The following is a 25,878-nucleotide window of genomic DNA, read 5'->3' on the forward strand; positions in this document are numbered from 1 at the left end:
GCAAAGCCTATCCCGTCGGGAAGTAAATTTGCAGTGTGGTTCAGTTGCCTCCTTTCCCCCGATTTTCTTTAATTCTGCTCCAGTCTTCGCTTGTGACTGATCCCCACCCACTTCTCTTTCTCCTGAAGGTAAGTAAATCTCAGACTCAAACTTGAGGCAAGACCAGAGCCTTCTCTGCGGGAACCAGAGCCCCACAAACGGAAAGTCAGGGGACCGAAGGTATCGTCGCGAGTTAGGAGAACTGAGTTCCTTCGGGTCAGGAGTCGCGAGCTGCGGCTCCAAACAAGTCAAAGCCGTCTTTTTGTTTCCGCTTTAAAGTCTTGGGGTTTCCTCCCGGGAAGTTCAGGTTCCAACGAACAGGCCAGGCCGCTTCGGGCAAGTGCGATTTCACCTTCCAGCCGAGTTGTGCGTCTCCGTTTGGGGATGCCCATCCTCCAAGACCGCTCCACGTGGCCACTGCTGGGAAGGGTGGATGAGGCTGTGACAGCTGGACCCTCTATGATGGGCCTGGATAGATGACGGCCTCCTTCCTCTCAGCTAGGCTTTCTTTCTTCCTTAGTCCTCGGAGACCATGTCTGCAGAACTCACTTCATGCACAAGAGAGGAAGGAAGTCCTGGCACAGGACCCAGTTTTAGATCCCACCAGAGGAAGATACTAAACTTGCTCCTGGAGAGAGACGCTTCCTTCACCATCTGTCGAGATCTCCCTGGAACTCCAGTGGACAAACTCTTTGGTGATTCTGCAAACCAAAGCAGTTTGTCTGGGTAAATCCCCCTTTCACACCTTATCTACTTTGTTTTTCTAAACAGTTTTGTGTTAAAAGAAAAAAAAAATTATCCTGGCTCAAAGATCTGAGTTTAAGTCTTAGTCCCTGACTAGCCATGTAACTCTTTGGACTCTCAGACTTCTTTTCTGTGACATAGAACTAATCTTATCTTACTAGGATCTTGTGAGAATCAAATGATGCGATGTCCGGGAAAAGTCTTTGAAAACTCTATTGGATTATATGAGTTGGTCACTTTATTAATATTAGTGTTGCTGTACTTTAAATTTTGTCCATGCCATGCGCTGATGCCTCAGCCAGCAAAGTTGGAGAGTTATAGACTTTAGAAGTACTAGAGACGCCTGTGTGCTCTTGGTATACAGAGCGGACGATGTGGGGTCAAGACCCATCTCAGTCAGTAAACTTTGGTTCTCAATTTAAAAAAAAATACTGTCTCAGTATGTTGCTGAGGAGAAAATTAGGTATAGATTATTGGAGTAGAGAAAATGGGGGAGATTTTCCTCATCCTCATCTAAAATATCTCCAAAAGCAATTGCTTTGTTTGGACGCTGTTCAGATTATGTCATAATCATTGAGAGGTTTTTTTTTTTTAAAGAAGTTTCTTGTGAACGGGAGAAGAACAGGATGGGTGTTTTCTTACCTTCTTTTATATATATATATATATATCTTTATTAATTTCAGAGAGGAAGGGAGAAGAAGAGAGAGATAGAAACATCAGTGATGAGAGAGAATCATTGACTGGCTACCCACAAGATGGGGGATTGAGCCCGCAGCCCGGGCATGTGCCGTGACCACCTGGTTCATAGGTTGATGCTCAACCACTGAGCCACCAAGGCCGGCGAGAGGTGTTTCAAATCGAGGATAACATGATCTTTGCCTTTTAAGGATATTACATCCTAATGTGATTATTGATGTACTTTTATGTCTCAACAGAGGAACCCCAAACCGTTGCCTTGATCTTTCGAATCTTAGCAGTGGAGAGATGTCTGCCACTCAGCTTACAGCTCCTGCAGACCTTGATGGAACTGGTAGGGAGAAGGAAGGTACAGGCTTCAAGAGAAAGAATAATTTTTAAGGGAGAGGTCAGGGTAATAAGATAGACATGGAAGGTGGTAAAAGTAAGTAGAGAGCCTTGAGGTTGGAATTCTATGGGTACCTTATAGGATTTATTTTTTTATTTAAATATATATTGATTTCAGAAAGGAAGGGAGAAGGAGAGAGAGAAACATCAATGATGAAAGAGAATCATTGATTGGCTGCCTCCTGCACCCCCCTACTGGGGATCAAGCCGGCAACCTGGGCATGTGCCCTTGACCAGACTCTCTAGTCCGCAGGCTGACGCTCTATCCACTGAGCCAATCGGCTAGGGCCCTGTAGGATTTTTTAGGAGAATGATCAAGCCAATGGGAAGAAAAAAATAACATTAATAGATGTCACTTTGCATTTGAAAATTTTAGACAGGAAGGAGTATTTTGTTGACTGATTAATAATATGAATTGAAACCCACTGAATGATGGGGATGGAAATAATAAGATGAGAAGTGGGAGAGGACAACGGGAAAAGGGGACATATATAATACTTTCAACAATAAAGAATAAAAAAAGATGAGAAGTTTTATAACCTAGCCTAATATCAGCAGAGGCAAAGAAACCCACATAAATAAATACTTTGTCAGCTAATTCTTGTATTTTTATAGGGTCTGAGCCCTAAAGGAATGTGTTTTACTATTCAATCATTTTAGTATTTGTTGTAATTTCCGATTTCCTGAGTGATAAGCATTCTTTTCTAGTCATGAAAAAAATCTCTGTAGCTTAGTGCATTGTTTCCTAGCAGTTTGTCTTTCAGTGACACACGCAAATTCTTAAGAATCAAATAACGTGTACCATGAAATTGGTACCTAGCAAGAGCTTTTTGTTCAGAGGTCAGCTTTGAAATTTATATGGCTTACTGGTAATAAAATCAGAAGGAAAGACAGGATGCATGGACAAGAATAATTTCATATCTGATTGCAGGTCCTTTGGATTCTTCAGAACCTCAGGAAATACAGTTAGCTTGGAGGTAAATTCTTTTGCTAAATGAACCTCATGCGAAAGCCTTTCAGTGCTGGCACAGGGATTTTATCCTCTGCAAACTCTGCAGAGTATGGAACATTCACTTTGGAGGCCTAGATCCTTCCCTTGAAAGGTTGTTCAGTTTCCCAGAGTGTTAGTTAATTTTAACCATCACACACAATCAGTGTTATCTTTAAAAATGGAGGAAAATAGTGTACTGCACTTAGACATAGGCTGTTACCTGCATGTGAGTAGTGCTGTACCTTAGTGCTTAAAACTCACTGACTTAGTGTATCTGGTGTAGGCTCTAGAATCAGAGTGTCTGGATTCTAGTGGCCTACTACCTCACCAACTGTGACTCTGACAAGTTTCTCAACTTCACTGCACCTCAGTTTCTTAAGAAACAATGATAATGGAGATAATAAGAGCACTTCTTATAAACAGCTATTGTAAAGATTAAATTTTCGTTTAGTCCTTAGCAGCACCTGCCAAAGCATTTTATAATATTTATTATTACTCATGAGGATTCTTTGTTGGAGATCTTAAAGTGTTCAGTCAGGGAATACTCAAGGAATGGAAAACAATTCTAATTCAATTTCTTAAACTTATTGTAAGTTTTCTATTTGACTGTATTTTTACCAATACATGCAAAAAAACTTCACTCTGTATTGCTTGTATTGTCTTTGAATTGCTTAAAATGCCCTAAATCATGTAGATCAAATGTACTCCTGCGAGGGATGATAAAAATTCCCCCCCAAAAAACACAAAAAATATTTGCTCTCAACAGTCACTGCTTGAAAATTAGTAAATTATAAATTCTGTCTACAAAAGATGTAGAACAGACTCATCATCTTTGAGATTATATATATATATATATATATATAAAAATGAGGGCCTTATCTCCAGAATGTCACTCAACATCTTAATATTTACCACAGAGATCACCCTACGTATTGTTATTGGAAGAGACATATCAATTAGGTATAGGGATCCTAGAATACAAGAAAGGACAGGTTGGGATGCCCCAAGCCACTGATGAATAACCAAACAGTATTTGGGGCTAAACTGACTGGCTTTTTTTTTTTTTTTTTTTTTAATCTGATCTGTAGGAATCAGCACAAGCACCTTATAAAATGCAGCCCAGTGAGTAGCTCCTCTTTCTTGGGTTTGGGTTTGTTGCTCAGGGCACCTCCCACCTTCCCAGACCCCACCTGACCCTTCCCGCATGCTGAGGGAGAGTAAGATGCCTCAGGTGGAAGACAGGGGGTTTCTAGCTCACTTGTGGCTGGAGATGTTGGATGTTCTCAGAAAACTATCTTTTGTAGGGACGGCCGCTTTGTAGCACTCCAAAGGCTTTGGACCATGGCAACAAGAAGAAAGATACAATATGTAGCTCATCCACAAATAAAGAAAATGTGAGTCTTAAATGGAAACCTAGCTATATTAGCAGTTGTCTTCCTTTGAGTAGAGCTAGTCATCCCTATCTGAGACCTTGAACTTGTTATGCCTCAGTATGCTAGACAAACAGCATTGCTATAGGGAAACAAGTATGGGTTTTGTTTTGTTTTGTTTTTTCTTTAAGATTTGACCCCAGGACGGAAACCTATCTCTAAGTCTTACACAGTAGGACATCATTACACTCATGTTTAGTTGATTGGTTTCCTTAACAAAAATCTGTTAATAAGGAATTTAGGACTTAAAAAAAAAAAAAAACGAGATAAGAATAATGTACATAACTTGTTCACAGACTATTTATTTGCATGGTTTCATGTACAAGTCTAGTGTTCTTAATTTCTTATTTCTCCAGTAATGTAGCTTTTTAGTTCCTTTTCTAGTAAACTATGGTCCTTTTTGTTCTGAGCTTCAGGCTACGCTGAGTTTCAAGTTGATATTGACCTCTCCAGAATCACTGATTCTCCAGTCTCTCCAGCTAATCTCTTTTTCCGTATTTTTCTTTTCCCTGTCATCATTTCCTCCAGGTGATTATCCATAAAAGATAGCTGCTATTCTCCTTTTCTCACATTAACTAAGTTATGCCCATGTTTTTGTCTGTCCTAATCAGCTTTTTAAAAAAATTTAATACTGTCCTTTTTAATCTCCCTTTACTCATTTAAAAAAAAAATCTCACCTCCTCCCTAGTTAGGCTCCCTTTTTCCTTCCTTCCTTCCTTTGGCTTATGGACATAAAATTAGTATCCCCCAAAGCAAATCTACATAACATACGTCAACTTTAAACTATAATTTGTATCTTTGGGATGGAGGGTCAACTTTGATTACTTATGTGTTCCATCAAATGCAATGTTTTTGGCAGGCTTACTCTGACACTTGTCTTTCTGCAGCCAATGATGTTTTTCTTATGCAGGAAAACAACACTTTGAAGCCCTTGGAATGCTGGGAACCTAGGAACCTGAAGTTTCAAAAGAAATCAGGGGGGCCTTACATGTCTCCCCTTTCTCTACTGGTGAGTCACTGGACATCGTTATCGAGGGTCAGCTGAGATGTTGTGGGATATGGGATGGCAGATCTGGATTTATGACCCTTTGAATTTTTCTAAGCTGACTTGAGTGAGAAAAGGGGTCGGAGAAGTAATGTTTGAAGAGGGAATGGGAGGAGACATATGTCCTCTGATCTTTTTGTTTAAATTTAAGGAGGAGAAAAAGTTCTTAGTCCTTTTTAAAATTTTCTACCTTATTCTTGAACTCTTTCCCCCCTTATTTATGGAACGATGCTCCAACCAACTGAGCCACCTGGCCAGGGCTAAAAACATTATTTTGAATGTATGTTTTTATTCCAATAAGTGGACCATAATTTATGTATGTACTTCGCTATTGTTGGATACTTAGTGCTATACAAATTTTGCTTTTATAAATAATGCTATTACATAAGTTCTTGAGCATAAATCTTTGCCTACATTTTAGATTTTTTTTCTTTAAGATTAGTACCAAGAATTATAATTACTGGGTTAAAGGGTATAAATATTTTAAAGATTTTTTATACACATTGCCAAATTCCTTTCAAAAAAGTTATGAGTTTACATTTTTTTAAAAATATATTTTATTGATTTTTTACAGAGAGGAAGGGAGAGAGATAGAGAGTTAGAAACATCGATGAAAGAGAAACATCGATCAGCTGCCTCCTGCACATCTCCTCCTGGGGATGTGCCTGCAACCCAGGTACATGCCCTTGACCGGAATCAAACCCGGGACCTTTCAGTCCGCAGGCTGATGCTCTATCCACTGAACCAAACCGGTTTCGGCATGAGTTTACATTTTTATGAGCAGTCCATAGTTCATGTGGATAAATTGTTTGTTTGTTTTTAATATATCGATTTCAGAGAGGAAGGGAGAGGGAGAGAGAGATTGAAACATCAATGATGAGAGAGAATCATTGATCGGCTAGCCTCCTGCATGCCCCCTACCGGGGATCAAGCCCGCAACCCGGGCATGTGCCCTTGACTGCAATCGAAACCGGGACCCTTCAGTCCACAGGCCGACACTCTATCCCAGCGGTTCTCAACCTGTGGGTCGAGACCCCTTTGGCAGTCGAACGACCCTTTCACAGGGGTTGCCTAAGACCATCCTGTATATCAGATATTTACATTATGATTCATAACAGTGGCAACATTACAGTTATGAAGTAGCAATGAAAATAATTTTATGGTTGGGTCACAACATGAGGAACTGTATTTAAAGGGCCAGAAGGTTGAGAACCACTGCTCTAACCAACTGAGCTACAGAGCCAGGACTGGCTATTGGAGTCTAAAATTACCCAGGCATTCATGTACTTTTAGTATACCATGAACTCAAGATACTCCAGAGATTGGATTCTAAGCTCTATCCTATGGGAAAGCCATTTAAGATATCCCATCCTAGGTAGATAAAGTTGAGCATGTTTCAGATTTTTTGTTTCATAGAGGAAGGGAAGACTTGAAGCAAATTACTACATAGTCTTTCCTATATGTGCGTGATTTTTTTTGAATGGTGAAACATATATAACATACATTTACCACTTTAACAATTTTTAAGTATACAATCCAATGGCATTAAGTACATTCACAATGTTCTACAACCATCACCACTATCCATTTCCAGAATTTTTTCATCATTCGGAACAGAATCTCTGGCCTTGACTGGGTAGTTCAGTTGATTAGAGTGTTGTCCCTATATACCACGGTTGTAGGTTTGATCTCTGGTAAGGGCACATATAAGAATCAGCCAATGGCCCTGACTGGTTTGGCTCGGTGGATAGAGCATCGGCCTGCGGACTGAAGGGTCCCAGGTTCGAATCCAGTCAAGGGCATGTACCTTGGTTGCGGGCTCATCCCCAGTGGGGGGTGTGCAGGAGGCAGCTGATTGATGTTTCTGACTTTCTAACCCTCTCCCTCCATCTCTGCAAAAAAATCAATAAAATATATTAAAAAAAAAAAGAATCAGCCAATGATTGCATAAATAAGTGGCACAACAAATCATTGTCTCTCAGGTCAATAAATTAAAACACACACACATACACTCACAAAAATACAGAAGCTTCTGTTGTTGATATATATATATATATATTCGTATACCTTATCTGATATATGATTTGCAAATATCTTCTCCCATTTTGTGGGTTGCTTTTTCATTTTCTTTTTTTAAAATTTATTTATTTTGCTTTTTCATTTTTTTGATAATATTTTTAAGCTTTAAATTTTAATGAAGTTCAGTTTATCCAGTTTTAAAAGAAAAATGTCATATCCAAGAAATCATTGCCAAATCCAATGTTGTGAAGCTTTCCCCCTATGTTTTCTTCCAAGAATTTTATAGTTTTAGCTCTTTTAGTTTAGATCTTTGATTCACTTTGAGTTAATTTTTTTTTTTTTAAATATATTTTATTGATTTTTTACAGAGAGGAAAGGAGAGGGATAGAGAGTTAGAAACATCGATGAGAGAGAAACATCGATCAGCCGCCTCCTGCACACCTCCCACTGGGGGTGCGTCCACAACCAAGGTACATGCCCTTGACCGGAATCGAACCCGGGACCTTTCAGTCCGCAGGCCGACGCTCTATCCACTGAGCCAAACCGGTTTCGGCTGAGTTAATTTTTTATATGGTGTAAGTGTCCTGGATAATTTATAATATTGTCAATGTACTTGGCAGGACAATGGAAACTTGGTGGAAAGTGAAATAAAATATCTGGGCAGTCCCATCACTGTAGTTCCAAAATTGGGTAAAAATCTAAAACTAGGAAAAGACCAGGCAGAGGAGATTTCAGATGAATTGATGGAGTTTTCCCTGGAAGATCACGAAGAGACCAAGGTAAAGTGCTCTCTGATGGTATCTTTGCATTTTCATTCCTTCATTCTTAAATGAACAATGCTGCCTACCTAATATGTTGCAGTCACTATACTAAGTGGTAGGTCTGCGGAGATGAAGAAGATATGTTCTCTATATTCTAATGGCTACCTGACTGATATGGTATCAGGTCACTATGGGACTCTTCTTAACTGCTGAGTGAGAAGTTCTAGTTAGTACTTTGACTAGATTACCATCAGTGTAGTCTGGTGTAAGTGATAATGGTAATGGATGGAATATACCTATTAATTCATTCACTTAATGCTGGGGATACAATAGTGACCACAATAACCCAAAAAAGTCCCTGCTCTCAAAGAGCCTACATTCTAGTCCAGAGGAAACAGACAAGTAAACAAATGACATTATAATATGGCAGATCATAAAAATACTGTGGTAAAACAGGGTAAGGAGCAGAGGGAGTATCTGGATTGGGGTGACAGAGATTGGGAATTGATAGGTTGCATAGATTAGAGAGGAAGACCTCTCTGAGTGACATTTGAATGACATCTGAAGCGGTGCGGGCCAAACAAACAGATATCAGGAAGAATGAGTTCTTCCAGGCAAAAGGTAAAGCAAGTGCAGTGCTCCTGAGGTGGGAGTGTGCTTGGCATATTCATGGGACAGCAAGTAGGCCATGGCTGGAGCAAAGTGAGAAAGTGCAGAATGGCAGATGAAGGCAGAGAGTAGGCAGCAGAAAGACAGGTCATGTAGAATCTTGTCAGCCATTGTAAAGACTACAAAAACTCTGACTCAGGTGGAAGCAACTTGTCTGCTCCTGCAGTATATCTTCACTCTCTCCTGTATTATCAATTTCCTCCTCTCTCCTAGATTAATGGTTCTCTCTCTCTCTCTCTCTCTCTCTCTCTCTCTGTATCAGGACTCCTTTACAATCTTTATATTCTTTAAATTTTATTTTGTATTGGGTTCAGGTGTTACAATCTTAAAATTCTTGAGAACCTCTTGCCTTGTACCCTGTCTTACAGGAAAAGCACCCAGTTTTTCCCCATTGATTTTGATGTTAACTCTAGGTTTGTTTTTGTTTTTGGAGAGAAAGGGAGAGAGAGAAAGAAACATCGATTTGTTGTTCCACTTATTTATGTATTCATTGGTTGATTCTTTTTTTTCGTTTTTAAGTTGAGACATTTTATATATTTATTTATTTTAATTCTCACCTGAAGACATGCTTAGAGAGAGAGTTCAGTGTGAGAAACATTGATAGGTTGCTTTCTGTATGGGCCCCAACCAGGGATCAAACCTGAGCCACTCCCTTCAGGCCATTGGTTGATTCTTGTATGTGCCCTGACTGGGGATCAAATCTGCAACCTTGTGATATCGGGATGAAGCTGTAACCAACTGAGCTACCTGGCCAGAGTAGCTATAGGTTTCTTGAGATAACCACAAATGGGATTGAGGAAAGTTCCCTTCTGTTCCTAGTTTGCTGAGAGATTCTAGGAGGAACAGATACTAGATTTTGTTAAATACTTTGCATTTCTTTTTTTTTTTTAATATATTTTATTGATTTTCGACAGAGAGGAAGAGAGAGAGATAGAGAGCTAGAAATATCGATGAGAGAGAAACATCGATCAGCCGCCTCCTGCACATCTCCCACCGGGGATGTGCCCGCAACCCAGGTAACATGCCCCTGACCGGAACTGAACCCGGGACCCCTCAGTCCACAGGCCGACGCTCTATCCACTGAGCCAAACCGGTTTCGGCTGCATTTCTTAAGATAGTCATACTAGAGGCCTGATGCACGAAATTCATGCAAGAGTAGGCATTCCATCCCTTGGCTGCCGGCACCGGCTTCCCTCTGGCACCTGGGACTCAGGCTTCTCTCCGGCCGCCAGCAGGCACCAGGCCCCGGGCTTCCCTTGCAGCCCTGGCTTCGTCCGGAAGGCTGTCCGGTCTAATTAGCAATTGTGCTTTTATTATTATAGCTGGGCCTTAGCCGGTTTGGCTTAGTGGATAGAGCGTTGGCCTATCTGACTGAAGGGTCCCAGGTTCCATTCCAGTCAAGGGCAAATACCTTGGTTGCAGGCTCCTGGCCCTCGTCGGCGGAGTGCAGGAGGCAACCAATCAATGTGTCTTTCTCACATCGGTGTTTCTCTCTGACTCTCCCTCTCCTTTCCCCTCTCTCTGAAAATCAATGGAAAAAATATCCTCGAGTGAGGATAAAAATAAATAAATAAATAAATAAATAAATAAAAGATTATCATATGGCTTTTCTAACTTGTTAATATGGTGAATATATTGATTTTTGAATGGTAAAACAACTTTGTATTTCTGTGATAACCTTATTTTGTCATGTCTTTTTATATAATTTTTTACATTTGATTTGCTAAAATTTTGTGGAGAATTTTTGTGTTTATGTTTTATAAAATTTATTTATTGATTTTTAGAGAGAGAGGAAGGGGGAGAGACAGACAGACATATAGTGATTTGTCATTCCACTCATTTATGCATTCATTCATAGGTTCATTCCTACATGTGCCCTTATCGGGGATTGAACCCTGGCATATAGGGACCATGCTCTAATCCACTGAGCTACCCTGACAGGACAGAGATTACTGATCTTTAGGGTGTTTTTTGTTTTTTTTTAAATATGTTTTTATTGATATTTAGAGGGAGAGGGAGAGAGAGAGAGAAAGAGAGAGAGAGAAACATCATTGATGAAAGAGAAACATTGATCAGCTGCTTCCTGCATGACCCCCACTGAGGATGGAGCCTACAACCCTGGGCATGTGCCCTGACTAGGCATTGAACCGGAAACAGCATGATTCATGGGGTTGATGCTCAACCAACTGAGCCACACTGGCCAGGGCTGATCTTTATTTAGTGTTTTGTTTTTCTTGGAATGTCTTTGGTATTGGTATTAGTGTAATGATGTCATCATTTGGAAAGAATTCTCTTTTTAAATTTTCTGGAAGAGTTTGTGTAGAATTGGTTTTTCTTTTTTTTTCTTTTCTTTTTTTTTTAAATTGTTTTATTGCTTAAAGTATTACAAAGAGTATTACATATGTCTCCTTTTTTTTTTCCGCCCTTGACAATCCCCTGGCCTCCCCTCCCCCCCAGTGTCTTATGAAATTGGTTTTTCTTTATTTTTTTTTTAAATATATATTTTATTGATTTTTTACAGAGAGGAAGGGAGAGGGATAGAGAGTTAGAAATATCAATGAGAGAGAAACATCGATCAGCTGCCTCCTGTACACCCCCAACCGGGGATGTGCCCGCAACCAAGGCACATGCCCTCAACCGGAATCGAACCCGAGACCCTTGAGTCCGCAGGCTGATGCTCTATCCACTGAGCCAAACCGGCTAGGACTCAAAGTATTTTTTAATTTCCATTGTGTTTTTTGTTGATCCACTGATTATTTAGTAGTTTGTTGTTTAATTTCCACATATTTGTGAATTTTCCAGATTTTTTTCTGTTTTTAATTGCTAATTATTCCACTGTAGTCAGAGAACATATTTGTATAATTTCAATTTTTTATAACGTATTGAGGCTTATTTTATGACCTGTCTATGGTCTATCCTGGAGAATGTTCCATGTATATTTGAGAAGAATGTATATTCTTTTGTTGTTGGGTACAGTGTTTTATCGATGTCTATTAGGTCTAGTTGGTTTATAGTATTGCTTCAATTAGTTTTTGTGCTAATATTGCCATACTAAATGTGACCATCCTTGATCTTGCCATTCTCACCTGGGCCTTTCCATTTGTAGTTCCTTCAGCCTGGAACATTGATCCCATAGGCAACACATAATTTTCTCCCTCATTTCAGTCTCGTTTTTCCACATATGTCACCTTATCAGAAATGCCTTTCCCGACAAACTTTCCAACCTTAATATTTTTTCTATATATTTATCCTTCTTTATTTTTTACTTAAAGCATTTATCACTACTTAAAAACATAGAGTATATTTATTTGTCTGTCTCTCTTACTCCCTGTTATGTCACCTAGTAGGCCCTCAAAAATTGTTAAGCAGGTATGTGGATATGGAGATCTGGAAGTAAGAGCAGAGGTCTTGACTGGTGATAGAAATGTGAAAGTCATCAGCATAGAGGAGAAATTTAAAAGTATGGGTTAAAAAAAATCACCTATGGCAAGAGTGAAGAGATAAAAAAGGACCAGTACCTAGACCAGATGATGAATCCAACATCTAATAGGCTGGGAGGCCCAACTAAGAAGACTGAGAAGGACTAACAGAGAAGTAGAAGCATCACAGTTCTTTTAGTATAAGGGTTCCCAAATTACAACTGAATTAAAAAACTAGGAGGTTTTGTCATTGAAGCCGAGGAAGAAGGGATTAGCAACTCAGTGGAAGCCTCTGTGAGGTTCAGAAAGACATATGGCTAAAGAAGTGACAGTTAGATGAGGGAACATGAAGATTGTTGATGATGTTGACAAGAGCATCAGGTTGGTGCAGACAGTAGAGGGCCTATGTGTATTGAGTGCATAAGCCATGAGGAAATGGTGATGCCTTCTCAGTTTACAAAATCCCTTCCTTAAAAAATTAAGTCTAAATATATTCGGCTACTTTATAACATAAGTAAAGAAAGTGCAAATAAACAAAAAGAAGCTGTTGCAAATGTCCATAGTCCCACAGGCCAGAGATAATCACTGTTAATACTTGATGTTCTTCCAGGTACTTTCCTATGCAATCATTTTTCTTTTATTGAAGTAGTATTACAAAGTATTTTTTGAACCTATTTAATGATATCATGAACTTATTTTTATGTCAATGAAATTAATCTGCAACATATTTTTTATTACATAATAGTAATCCTATATAATAAAGAGGTAATATGCAAATTAACCCTCACAACCTCACAAGATGGCTGCCTATGACCAGGCTGGCACGGGGGTTAGTGAGTGACAACCAAATGACTGAATAAGCAGGCTACGTGGGGCGACCAGGTTGGTGGGGGGGCCTTGAGGGGCGACCAGGCCTGCGGGGGGGGGCAGTTGGGGGAAACCAGGCTGGTGGGGGGGGGGCAGTTAGGGGCAACCAGGCCAGCAGAGGGGGGCAGTTGGGGGTGACCAGGCCAGCAGGGGGAGCAGTTAGGGGTGTCCAGGCCAGCAGGGGGGGGGTGCAGTTGGGGGCTACCAGGCCGGCAAGGGGGGTAGTTGGGGCAATTAGGCCGGCAGGGGGGGCAGTTAGGGGAAACCAGGCAGGTAGGCAGGTGAGTGATTAGGAGCCAGCAGTCCAGGATTGTGAGAGGGATGTCCCGGATTGGAGAGGGTGCAGGCTGGGTTGAGGGAACCCCCCCATCCCCATGCACAAATTTCGTACACTGGGCGTCTAGTCTAGTATAATATCTGGTACATGATTTATTTAACCAAGACCCTATTATTGAATATTTAATATATTAGTAATTTTTTTCTATCCATCCTTATAGTCAAATTTTTTGTGCATATCTTTATTTCCTTAGGAAAACAGGTGGACTTATTAGAACAGAGGGTATGCAATTTTTAAATGATTCTCCACTTCTTCCATCCCCTTATTTTTAAACTTTTAACATGAGAATTTGAGGGTGTAGGGAATCTTGTCGTTTTCAGGGCTTAGGTCTAAAGAAGACAGTCTCTCTCTGTGACATTAATGCCACTCAGATGCTGGAAGAAGCTTCTAACCAGGGATACCTGACTGGTGATTTCTCCAAGGTGAGTGTGGGTGCACCCTTTCTATATTTGAGTCATTTGGGGTCTGAATCTTTCCTTCTCTGCTTACAGAGGACACTAGGTATAATTTTTTTTTTTTTAAATATATTTTATTGATTTTTTACAGAGAGGAAGGGAGAGAGATAGAGAGTTAGAAACATCGATGAGAGAGAAACATCGATCAGCTGCCTCCTGCACATCTCCCACTGGGGATGTGCCTGCAACCCAGGTACATGCCCTTAACCGGAATCGAACCTGGGACCTTTCAGTCCGCAGGCCGACGCTCTATCCACTGAGCCAAACCGGTTTCGGCACTAGGTATAATTTTTAAAAAAATAAAGAAAATGCATGTGCTATCCTGGACATTTGAAGACTATCCCTTTTATTACCATTTCTTTAGCTTAATAAAGCATTTCCATTTTTGTCCTGTAGGCTACTCTTTTTTTAAAAAAAAAAAACACACCACATTTAAAAAAAAATTGATTTCAGAGAGAGAGAGAGAGAGAGAGAGAGAGAGAGAGAGAGAGACATCAATGATGAGAGAGAATCATTAATCGGCTGCCTCCTGCATGCCCCATAATGGCGATTGAGCCCGCAACCCAGGCATGTTCCCTGACCTGGAATGGAACCATAAACTCCTAGTTCACAGGTCAATTCTCAACCACTGAACCACGTGGGCCAGGTTAATTAATCTTTAGAATTCCCAAACAGAAAAATGTCAAAGCATTTCTTAAAATCTTAGAAGCATTTTTTTCTCATATTTGTTTCTACAAATTTGTTTGTAGCAAATTAGTTTGTAAAAGATTGTTCCTATTTTTGTTTTGTCCTAGTTTTGTGATTTTTTTGTTTTTGTTTTTTCCCCCCTAAGAAAAACCATGGTACAGGAAGTTTATTAGGCTCTAAGCAGATATATCACTAGTGAATTTTCTATCTTAAAAAAAAAAAAAAAAAAAAAAGATTGATTTTAGAGAAAAAGAGGAAGGGAGAGAGAGAGAAACATTGATTTGTTGCTCCTCTTATGTGTGCATTCATTGGTTGCTTCCTGTATGTGCCCTGACTGGGAATTGACCCCAAAACCTTGGCATATGGGAATGATGCTCTAACCAACTCAGCTACCCATGTAGGTGGGCACTAGTGAATTCTCTTTTTTTTTTTTTTTTTTACCATTTTTTTTTTATTAAATCTTTATTGTTCAGATTACATTTGTTCCTCTTTTATTTTTCCCCCCCATAACTCCCCTCCTCCCAGTTCCCGCCCCACCCTCCACCCACACTCCCCACTCACTGTCCTCATCCATAGGTGCATGATTTTTGTCCAGTCTCTTCCCGCATCTCCCACTCCCCTTTCCCCCCCAAGAATAGTCAGTCCATTCCCTTTCTATGTCCCTGATTCATTATAATCACCAGTTCATTCTGTACATCAGATTATTTATTCACTTGATTCTTAGATTCACTTGTTGATAGATGCATGTTTGTTGTTCACAATTTGTATCTTTACCTTTTTCTTCTTCCTCTTCTTAAAGGATACCGTTCAGCATTTCGTATAATACTGGTTTAGTGGTGATGAACTCCTTTAGCTTTTCCTTATCTGTGAAGCTCTTTATCTGACCTTCAATTCTGAATGATAGCTTTGCTGGATAAAGTAATCTTGGTTGTAGGTTCTTGGTATACATCACTTTGTATATTTCTTGCCATTCCCTTCTGGCCTGCAAAGTTTCTGTTGAGAAATCAGCTGACAGTTGTATGGGTATTCCCTTGTAGGTAATTGAGTCTCTTTCTCTTGCTGCTTTTAAGATTCTCTCTCTGTCTTTTGCTCTTGGCATTTTAATGATGATGTGTCTTGGTGTGGTCCTCTTTGGATTCCTTTTGTTTGGGGTTCTCTGTGCTTCTTGGACCTGTAAGTCCATTTCTTTCACCAGGTGGGGGAAGTTTTCTGCCATTATTTCTTCAAATAGGTTTTCAATATCTTGCTGTCTCTCATCTTCTGGCACCCCTATAATTCTGATATTAGTGTGCTTGAAGGTGTCCCAGAGGCTCCTTACACTATCTTCGTATTTTCGGATTCTTTTTTCATTTTGCTTTTCCGGTTGGGCGTTTTTTGCTTCTTCTCATTTTAAATCTTTGACTTGATTCTTGCGCTCCTCTGGTCTGCTATTGGGTGTCTGTATAATATTCTTTATTTCAGTCAGTGTATGCTTAATTTCTAGTTAGTTCTTTATCATAGCATCGACGGTCTCATTAGTTTTCGTGAGGCTCTCATCAAGTTTATTGGCAGCTTCTAGCACATAATTGCAAGCCCTCAAAATTGCGTTTTTTAGCTCTATATCCTCCATTTCTGTCATGTTTTTTTGTCTCCACATTTTTTATGCTTTCTTGGTGCACCCCCTTGTGATCTTTGTGCGCAGTCTTGTTCTAGTTAAGCCTTGATTGTTGTAGTTAATACTAGAGGGATTTGACCACTAGGCCGACTGGCTGTGAGAATCAGCTGTGTCTGCCGGGAAAACTTCTGTCCTCTGGAGAGGTGCTAATCTAGCCTTTGCCTGAGGCTATCCGGCAAATGGCTCTGGGCAGGGCCTGGCCGGGATGGGTCCCACGGGATCAACAGGGCGGGCGGAGGGAGCAGTTATGGCTGCTCTCAGTCCCATTCCCAGAGGCTCTGCTTCTCAGAACCCCAGCAACCGCTGCAAACCTCGGAGAGAAAGCTGCCCTCACGTTCCACCTGATGCCAGACAATCCCGCTTCTCCCGTTTGAGTCTGAGTCCCTAGAGACTCGCCCAGATCTGGAGCTCAGAGTCTGAGACTCCCTCCTGATTGAAAACGACAACCGCGCCCTCAGCCACCAGCCCGCTTTGCATGTGCACCTCCGCACCTTTGTATTTTCCACACTGCGCCTCCTCTGAGCCTCGGTATGCTGTTGTCTTTCCTTCTAGTTGAAGAGTCTCTCCTCAGCCAGCCTTCCTGTGGTTCTGGGTGATGTCCGTTCCGTCTTTTAGTTGTATTTTTTAAGTGGTTGTTTGCGGCAGCAGTCTCCGGTGTTTACCTATGCCGCCATCTTGGTCTCTCCTCATCAATCCACTATATACCATTTTTGTTGCAAAGATTCTAGCAGTATTAGTTCATCTTGACTGATGCCCTTGACTTTGCCTTTGGACTGAAATCCACAAACATGGTCTCCTCTTTGTGGACATCATAGAACATCTCTTCAGGTGATTTATGAAAGTTTATAACTGTGTATCCTAGGCTCTTCTGGCTCTTGAGACACACGGCTGTTCATATGTTGAGTGTATAAATTCCCATTGAGCGTAAAACTTTGTATTTTCCACACTGCGCCTCCTCTGAGCCTCGGTATGCTGTTCTCTTTCCTTCTAGTTGAAGAGTCTCTCCTCAGCCAGCCTTCCTATGGTTCTGGGTGATGTCCGTTCCGTCTTTTAGTTGTATTTTTGAAGTGGTTGTTTGCGGCAGCAATCTCCGGTGTTTACCTATGCTGCCATCTTGGTCTCTCTCATGAATTCTCTTGATACAGAGAATGAACTCACATCTGAAATAATATGAAAATCATAGTATGCTAATGACATTGGTTAAAATTAGTTTTTTTCCTCCTTTTTAGTTACTAAATTATTCTTGTTTTTTATAAGTTTTTCTTTTTTATTGAATTTATTGGGGTGACATCAGTTATGTAGGTTTCAGGTGTATAATTCCATAATATATTGTCTGTATATTGTGTGGTCGTCACCCCAAGCCAAGTTCCTTTCCATCACCATTTATCCTCCCATTAGCCTCTTCTACCTCCCCCAACCTACCTTCCCCTCTGGTGATCACCATACAGTTGTCTGTTGTCTATGTCTATGAGGTTGTTGTTGTTGTTTTGATTACTCCCTTCACCTTTCCACCCAATCCCCCACCCTCTCCCTTCTGACAGCTGTCAGTCTGTTCTCTGTATCTATGAGTTTGTTTCTATTTTGTTTGTTAGTTTATTTGTTCATTAGTTTGCACACATAAGTTAAATCATAAGGTTATTTATCTTTCTCTGGACTGGCTTATTTCACTTAGCACAATACTTTAAGAGTAAAGAGATGGCCTGGCTGGCATGGCTCAGTGGTTGAGCGTTGACCTATGAACCAGGAAGTCATGATTCAATTCCTGGTCAGGACACATGCCAGGGTTGTGGGCTCGATTCCCAATATGGGACATGCAGGAGGCAGCTGATCAGTGATTCTCTCTCACCAATGATGTTTCTATCTCTCCCTCTCCCTTCCTCTCTGAAATCAATAAAAATATATTTTTAAAAAAATAAAGGGATGGAACAAGATATTCATGCAAATGGAAATGAAAAAATACTGGGGTAAGCAATACTTATATCTAACAAAATAGTCTTTAAAACAAAGTTATAGTAAGAGACAAAGAAAGACACTCCATAATTATAAAGGGAACAATCCAAAAAGAGGATATAACTCTTGTAAACATTTATGCACCCAATATAGGAACACCTAAATATATAAAGCAAATCTTTTTTTTTTTAATATTTCTTTATTGATTTCAGAGAGGGAGGGAGAGGAAGAGAGAGAGGGAAACATCAATGATGAGAGAGAATCATTGATTGGCTGCACGTCCCATCTGGGGATCGAGCCCCCAACCCAGGCATGCGCCCTTGGCCGGAACCTAACCCGGGACCCCTCAGTCCACAGGCCAACGTTCTATCCACTGAGCCAAACCAGCCAGGGCTATAAAGCAAATCTTGATGGACATAAAGGGAGAGATTGACAGTAAATACAGTCATAATAGGGGATTTTAACACCCCATTGACATCAAGGAATAGATCTTCCAGACAGAAAATCAACAATGAAACAGCTGTCCACTCCAAATCTTAACAACCAGAGTGTAAGTGCTTTTAACATCTTGGTGTATATCCCTCCAGACTTTTTTTTCTTTTCTTAATTTATTTCAGAGAGGAAGGGAGAGGGAGAGAGAGAAACATCAATGATGAGAGAGAATCATTGATTGGCTGCCTCCTGCACACTCCACACTGGGGATCAAGCCTGCAACCCAGGCATGTGCCTTGACGGAACCGTTACCTTCTAGTTCATAGGTCAATGCTCAACCACTGAGCCACTGCGGCCAGGCACTCCAGACTTTTTTCTGTGTGTTTTCACAAGCACACACAAGTACATTTTTTGGTTATCCACAAAAAATGTTTATACTGTTTCGTGATCTGTTGGGGTTCTCATTTATTAAATCAGGGACATTTTTTCATGTCTTTAAAGAGTTCTGCTTTAGCCCTAGCTGGTTTGGCTCAGTGGATAGAACGTCGGCCTGTGGACTGAAGGGTCCCCGGTTTGATTCCGGTCAAGGGCACATGATCCCCAGTAGGGTGTCTGCAGGAGGCAGCAGATCAATGATTCTCATCATTGATGTTTCTCTCTCTCCCTCTCCCATCCTCTCTGAAATCAATTTTTTAAAAAAGGAAAAAGTTGTGCTTCATCATTTTTAACAGTACAGTATTTTATTCTTTTTTTTTGGCTACCCATAATTTCTTGATAAATCCCTTCTTCTAAAATATTTTATAATTTTTCTTTGTGAAGTATACCAGGATGGACAGACATAGTTGTAGCTACATCTAAAACTTTATACACATTCTTAATTAGTTGCTGCAGTTTTTAGAAATTGAATGCACATTATAGAGACCATTGGTGGAGTATTTTTTGTTTTTTTAAGGCATCTGGGGTTTAAAGTTCATTTGGAAAGAAGGACAATAGCCCTAGCTGGTTTGACTCAGTGGATAGAGCATTGGCCTGCAGACTGAAAGGTCCTGGGTTCGATTCTGGTCAAGGGCACATGCCCGGGTTGTGGGCTCGATCCCTAGTGTGGGATGTGCAGGAGGCAACCTACCAGTGATTCTCAGCATTGATGTTTCTGTCTCTTCCTCTCTGAAATCAATAAAAAATATATTAAAAAAAAAAGAAGGACTATATATGGGTGTTTTTTTTCTCAAATTTGGTTATAGAAAAATTGCTGTTATTTCATCTCTTTGGTATTTCTAGGTATGTGCACTGCCAACCGTGTCAGGGCGACACCAAGATCTGAAGTACATCAGCCCAGAAACAGTAAGCAGATTTCTGGAGATGGTAACTGGTTACATAAGCTACCATCTGGTCTGTTCTGTCCCTAAAATCCCCACTTCCGATTGTATTTCTTTCACTGACTGTGTTCACTAACAGATTCCTTATTCAACTGAAACTGTATTAAAGGGCTTACTTTTATCCCATTCTTCTGTCACCTTCGTTTTTAATTAAACAGATGATATGTAATTTTTATGAAAGGAAAAAATGAAAGAAGGCAAAAAAGGAAGGAAGGAAAGAAAGTAAAATTAAAGAAAAGAAAAGGACAAAACCCCAAAAGGAAAAATCACTTCATTTGAGTAATCTTACATCCTGGTTTACATGTTACAATTTCATTTATGCCTACTAGTGTAGGGTAATTATTAACACTGTTCTTTCACTCTAAAAAGTGCCCGGCCAGTGTTGCTCAGTGGTTGAGCACCAACCTCTGAACCAGGAAGTCGGGGTTCAATTCCTGGTCAGGGTGTATGCCCAGATTTCGGGCTTGATCCCTAGTGGGGGATGTGCAGGAGGCAGCCAATCAATGATTCTCTCTCATCATTGATGTTTCTATCTCTCCCTCTCCCTTCCTCTCTAAAATCAATAAAAATATATTTTAAATAAATAAATAAATAGTGTTCCAGTTTGTGCAATTATTATTTGGTCATTCTACCCATAATTTTCCCACCAGAGACAACCACTAGTAATATTTTCCTGTAGCCTTCCAGATTTTACTCTGGCATATTCTTTATAATAATAGGATCATGATAAACATGTACTGTTACGATTAGCTTAGTAAGACATTTAAACATCTTTCTATATCAATAAAAAGATTGCCTTAGCTGATTTGGCTCGGTGGATAGAGCGTTGGCCTGTGGAGTGAAGGGTCCCGGGTTCAATCCCAGTCAAGAGCATATTCCTGAGTTGCGGGCTTGATCCCTAGTAGGGGACATGCAGTAGGCAGCCAATCAATGATTCTCTCATCATTGATGTTGTTATCTCTCTCTTCCTCTCCTTTCCTCTCTGAATTCCATAAAAATATATTTTTAAAAAAATTGATCTATATTATCGTTTTAATGGCTATCTAATATTCTGTTACACTGACATGTAATTAATTTAAACAAACCCCTATTATTATTATTTTTTAATTTTTTTTTTTTTTAGAGAGAGTGGAAGGGAGAGGAAGAGACAGAGAGAAACATCAATGTGAGAGAAACACGTTGATTGGTTGCCTCCCTCACCCTGAATGGGGCCTTGACCAGAATCGAACCCGGACCCTTCAGTCTGTAGGCTGATACTATCCACTGAGCCAAACTGTCCAGGGCAGTGATGGCGAACCTTTTGAACTCGGCGTGTCAGCATTTTGAAAAACCCTAACTTAGCTCTGGTGCCATGTCACATATAGAACTTTTTTGATATTTACAACCATAGTAAAACAAAGATTTATATTTTTGATATTTATTTTATATATTTAAATGCCATTTAACAAAGAAAAATCAACCAAAAAAATGAGTACACGTGTCATAGGTTCGCCATCACTGGTCCAGGGCATCAAAACCCTGTTATTGAATATTTATTTGTAATATTTTGATAACTTAATACTGAGATGAATATTATTGTGCTACATATTAAAGTACTTTTCTGTTAGAAAAGAAATTGCTGCCCTAGCCATTTGGCTCAGTGGCTAGAGCTACAGCCTTCAGACTGAAGGGTCCCGGGTTCAATTCTGGTCAGGGGCACATGCCTGCTTTGTGGGCTCAGTCCCCAGTGGGGGTCATGCAGGAGGCAGCCAATAAATGATTCTCTCATCACTGATGTTTCTATCTCTCCCTCTCCCTTTCTCTCTGAAATCAATAAAAATATATTTAAAGAAAAAGAAATTGCTGAGTCAAAGTGTAATTACATTTATTTTATTTTTTAAAATATTTTTTAAATTGAATTCAGAGAGGAGAGGAGAGAGAAGAGAGAGAGAGAGAGAGAGAAACATCAATGATGAGAATCATTGATTGGCTGCCTCTTGCACGCCGCCTGCTGGGGATCAAGCCCATAACCGGGACACGTACCCTCGACTGGAATCGAACTTGGGACCCTTCAGTCGGCAGGCCAACGCTCTATCCACTGAGCCAAACCAGCTAGGGCTACATTTGTTTTTATATGTATTGACAGTGTGAGTGTCCACATGGGGTAGGCAGGTGATGGAAAGGATGAACTAATTTATACTTCTACAACTTAACTGTCCTCTGGGTGTCAAACTTTTTCTTCTATATTCTTTTCTAAAAGACTTACTTTCTTCCTTTATAATGGAGGGCGGGGAACCGTTTCCCATCTCTTGCACAATGTGGATCTTTAGCTGCTACCTGTGCCCCTGCAGAAGTCTGTGTGTGTCTTCTGAAAGACAGATTCCAGCCAGGCTTGCCTCAAGAATAGTGGCTTCAATATGGTTTTCCCCAGTACCCTGGCAATACCAGCTGTTTTGGTTCTCTAAAAAGGCCACTTCCTATTCCATCTCATGTGGGGTGGGGCTGAACCATTGCCACATTTCAAAATAGGGGGACTTTGGAGGCTAGGCCTTCAGTGGAATCCTGGGTGACTAAAGGGAGTGTAAATCAGAAACTGTGAAACTGGCTCTTTTTTCCTTCAGAGTGACAGTGAGCAGGGTATTCAATCATAGCTTCCATGCAGGTGGCTGCCTTACTGTTGGGGAAATTCCAGGGTCTGATTGAAAAGTTTTATATCATCGATTGCCGCTATCCATATGAGTACCTCGGAGGACACATCCAGGTGAGGTTACGTTGGGGACATGAGCAGGGAAAGGGGTGGAGATAGCTCTTTTTGAGAAGAGTCTGTGGGCAAAGGATTCTGTGAACTCTAGAACCAGGGCAGACATACATTTGGGGCACATCAAAGCTGTAAGTCTTCACTGCTATTCTAATTCTGTATACTTGGAGCATTTTACTTTCCCCTTCCCTCCTAGACCAATCTCCCCCTTTTCTGTAGGAGCCAAGGGCTCTTACATGGAAATAAAAACATTAATCCAAGGGCTGAGCGGCACTATACAAACATTTTACTGCTCATAGACATTTCTCACATTGATCCTATACTTCAGGCAGTTTAGTTCTATGAGCATTTATTGAGTAACAACTACACACCAAGCTCTATGCCAGGCCCTGGGTATAGATACAGAGATACAGTTAGGTCTCTTTGAAAGTGCTTATAGTCTAGCCTTCCTAGCCCAAATTTCCCAAGGTAGTATGGTATCCCAAGTATTTCTAAGTGTTGGTTTTACTGTCCACAGGCCCTTGAGGAAATACTTATTAAAATTTTTCTACAGGGAGCCTTAAACTTGTTCAGTCAGGAAGAACTGTGTAACTTCTTTCTGAAGATGCCTATTGTCCCTTTGGATACCCAGAAAAGAATAATCATCGTGTTCCACTGTGAATTCTCCTCAGAGAGGGGCCCCCGAATGTGAGTGTCTGCATGGGGTAGGCCAGGTGGTAGAAATTGAACTTGAGTTGAGACTTACAAGGGAACCTTCCCAGACTGAATGAATGAATGCTCTCTCCTGAGGTTTGAAGAATGATAGGGAGGTGTAAGAAGGGGGTTTCTACAATTCAAAAGTTTGGAGCTGTGAAAGAAAAAGGATTGGGAATTAGGCACTAGTGGAGGAAAAGAGAAAGAATGGTGCTACTTAGATCTTGTTTTGCCAAGGGAATGAGATCTGGAAGTCCTTACGGAGTTAGCAATAGTCTATTCTTTCTTCCCTTCCCCATTGAGTGGCCCATGGAATCCTGACCTTACTTCTTTTCAACTCACCCATCTCTGCATTTTCTTTAAAGGTGCCGCTCTCTGAGAGAAGAGGACAGGGCCCTGAACCAATATCCTGCATTGTACTACCCAGAGCTGTATATCCTCAAAGGGGGCTACAGAGACTTCTTTCCAGACTATACGGTACAGGATGGGTCATGTGGGCCAATGAGGGAGCCTAGACTTGGGGAAGCCAACTTGAGCGTGCAGCTCCAAGGGCATGCAAGGCCCTCCAAGAAGAAATTGCTGATCCTTCTTAGCTACTACCATCAGCCTCTCTATTATTCTGCGTAGGCATAATAATAGAGGATCCCTTACTCTGTCCCTGACTTTTCTTTCAGGTGCTGTGTGAACCACAGAGCTACTGCCCTATGCATCACCAGGACCATAAGGCAGAATTGCTGAGGTGTCGAAGCCAGAGCAAAGCATGGGAAGGGAAGCGGCAGCTGCAGGAGCAGATTGCCTTACTGGTGAAGGATGTGAACCTACGATAATAGATCAGCTGCTGGCTGCTTAGGAGTCACCAAAAGAATGTAGAAAACCTGGGCAGAAAGAGGCCAACAGGCTGCCAAACTGATGCAATCCTAGGCTTGGGAATTGGTTAGGTTTCAGTAGAGTTGCTGGCTGGTGGAGCTGGCTGGCTCTATAAGCTATAGCCTTGGGTTGTATTGAGATGTGTGTTGCTTAAGGGAGTGTTTGCATTCTCTTTCTAACTATAAGCCAGCCAGCTAGCTCTTTTTCTCCCTGAGCTTCCGGCTATGCAAGAGAGTTGCCCACCTTCTTTCTCTGTATTTTCCTTCTTTGTTTTCCCCCCTCTCTCTTTACTAATTGGAAAAATAAACATTGTAGAATGAGAGATGTGATTGTGAGCCTAGTCTGCTCCTGGAAGGTTTATATGAGGAAGTGATCACCAAATTAGATTCTTTCAGACATAAAGGTATAATCATCTCAAATTCAGAGTTAAGACCACAGTGCTTTTCTCAAGATCAGCTAGTGGATCTCAGAGTTTAGACCCTGGCCCTAGCTGGCTTGGCTCAGCGGATAGAGTATCAGTCAGTCAAGGACTGAGGGTTTTGGGTTCAATTCCAGTCAAGGGTGTGTACCTTGGTTGCAGGCTTGATCCACAGCCTTGGTCAGCACATGCGGGAGGCAACCAATTAATGAGTCTCTCACATCGATGTTTCTCTTTCTCTTTTGTTTAAAAATGTATTTTTAATTGATTTCAGAGAGGAAGGGAGAGAGAGAGAGAGAAACATCAATGATGAGAGGGAATCATTGATCAGCTGCCTCTTGGGATCGAGCCCACAACCAGCACATGCCCTTGACTGGAATCGAACCTGGGACCCTTCAGTCCATAGACCCTTCAGAGCATTCGATTCCTCAATGCTCTATCCACTGAGCCAAAACGCCTAGGGCTGTTTCTGTGTGTGTGTGTGTGTGTGTGTGTGTGTGTGTCTCCCATGTTCTTTAAAAATCAATGGAAAAATATCCTCAGGTAAGGATTAATAAAACAAAAAAAGTTTAGACATTGGACCATCACTATCATCTGAACTTATTTAAAATACAAATTTTCAGGCCCCACTCCAGACTTAGTAAATCAGAACCTCTGAGTTAGGGCCCAGAAATCTGATATCTCGGCGTAGAAAACCAGATGAGTGGCATTCTCTACAGGAAGTGATAGATTCAGTTTGGCTCAAAAGGTTCCTTGTCTATAGCCTCAATGGAGTTTTGGCTTTTTCCATTTCCCAAACTCTTTTCTCCACTCTATTTCACAGCTCAAAAATACAAGTTTAGATTTAATGCGGTTGGAAGTAGAGATTTGCCCTAAATTTATTTTATTTATGGAATAAGAGAAAATAAAGTACAGTGGGGCCTTGACTTACGAGTTTAATTCGTTCCGTGACGGAGCTCGTAACTCAAATTACTCGTATGTCAAATCAAAAAGTGAACGAGTGAGACACGTGATGCTTGGCTGATGTTGTGGCGTTCACTGTGACGTTCGCTGCGCCAACTAGCGGTGGGGTATCTGAAGCTGGCTCGTAACCCGAATTTTAGCTCGCAACTCAAAGCAAAAAATCGGCCAAGAGACGGCTCATATCTCGAAAAACTCGTTAGTCGGGACACTCGTAAGTCAAGGCCCCACTGTACCAAGTAAGA

General features: G+C 40.9%; 1 protein-coding gene across 6 annotated transcripts; it reads left to right on the forward strand.

The window, feature by feature from the left end:
• CDC25C (cell division cycle 25C) lies at positions 1-24,577 on the forward strand. Of its 6 annotated transcripts, none has more exons than XM_070414901.1 (14): positions 1-128; positions 560-765; positions 1,719-1,828; positions 2,798-2,843; positions 3,946-3,979; positions 4,162-4,251; positions 5,198-5,296; positions 7,972-8,130; positions 13,725-13,826; positions 19,861-19,923; positions 22,600-22,698; positions 23,249-23,382; positions 23,754-23,865; positions 24,063-24,577. In XM_070414901.1, the coding sequence occupies exons 2-14, from the start codon at positions 572-574 to the stop codon at positions 24,213-24,215; spliced, it is 1,395 nt and encodes a 464-aa protein (XP_070271002.1). In that variant the 5' UTR covers positions 1-128; positions 560-571; the 3' UTR covers positions 24,216-24,577. The 6 variants fall into 6 exon arrangements, with proteins under 6 accessions (XP_070271002.1, XP_070271004.1, XP_070271006.1 ...); XM_070414903.1 differs by having other exon boundaries at positions 1,719-1,813; XM_070414905.1 differs by lacking the exon at positions 7,972-8,130.
• Positions 24,578-25,878: the final 1,301 nt, after the last annotated feature.

This window comes from Myotis yumanensis, unplaced genomic scaffold (assembly GCF_028538775.1).
Source record: "Myotis yumanensis isolate MYYU_CA2020_CCGP unplaced genomic scaffold, mMyoYum1.0.hap1 SCAF_5, whole genome shotgun sequence".
Classification (NCBI taxonomy): domain Eukaryota; kingdom Metazoa; phylum Chordata; class Mammalia; order Chiroptera; family Vespertilionidae; genus Myotis; species Myotis yumanensis.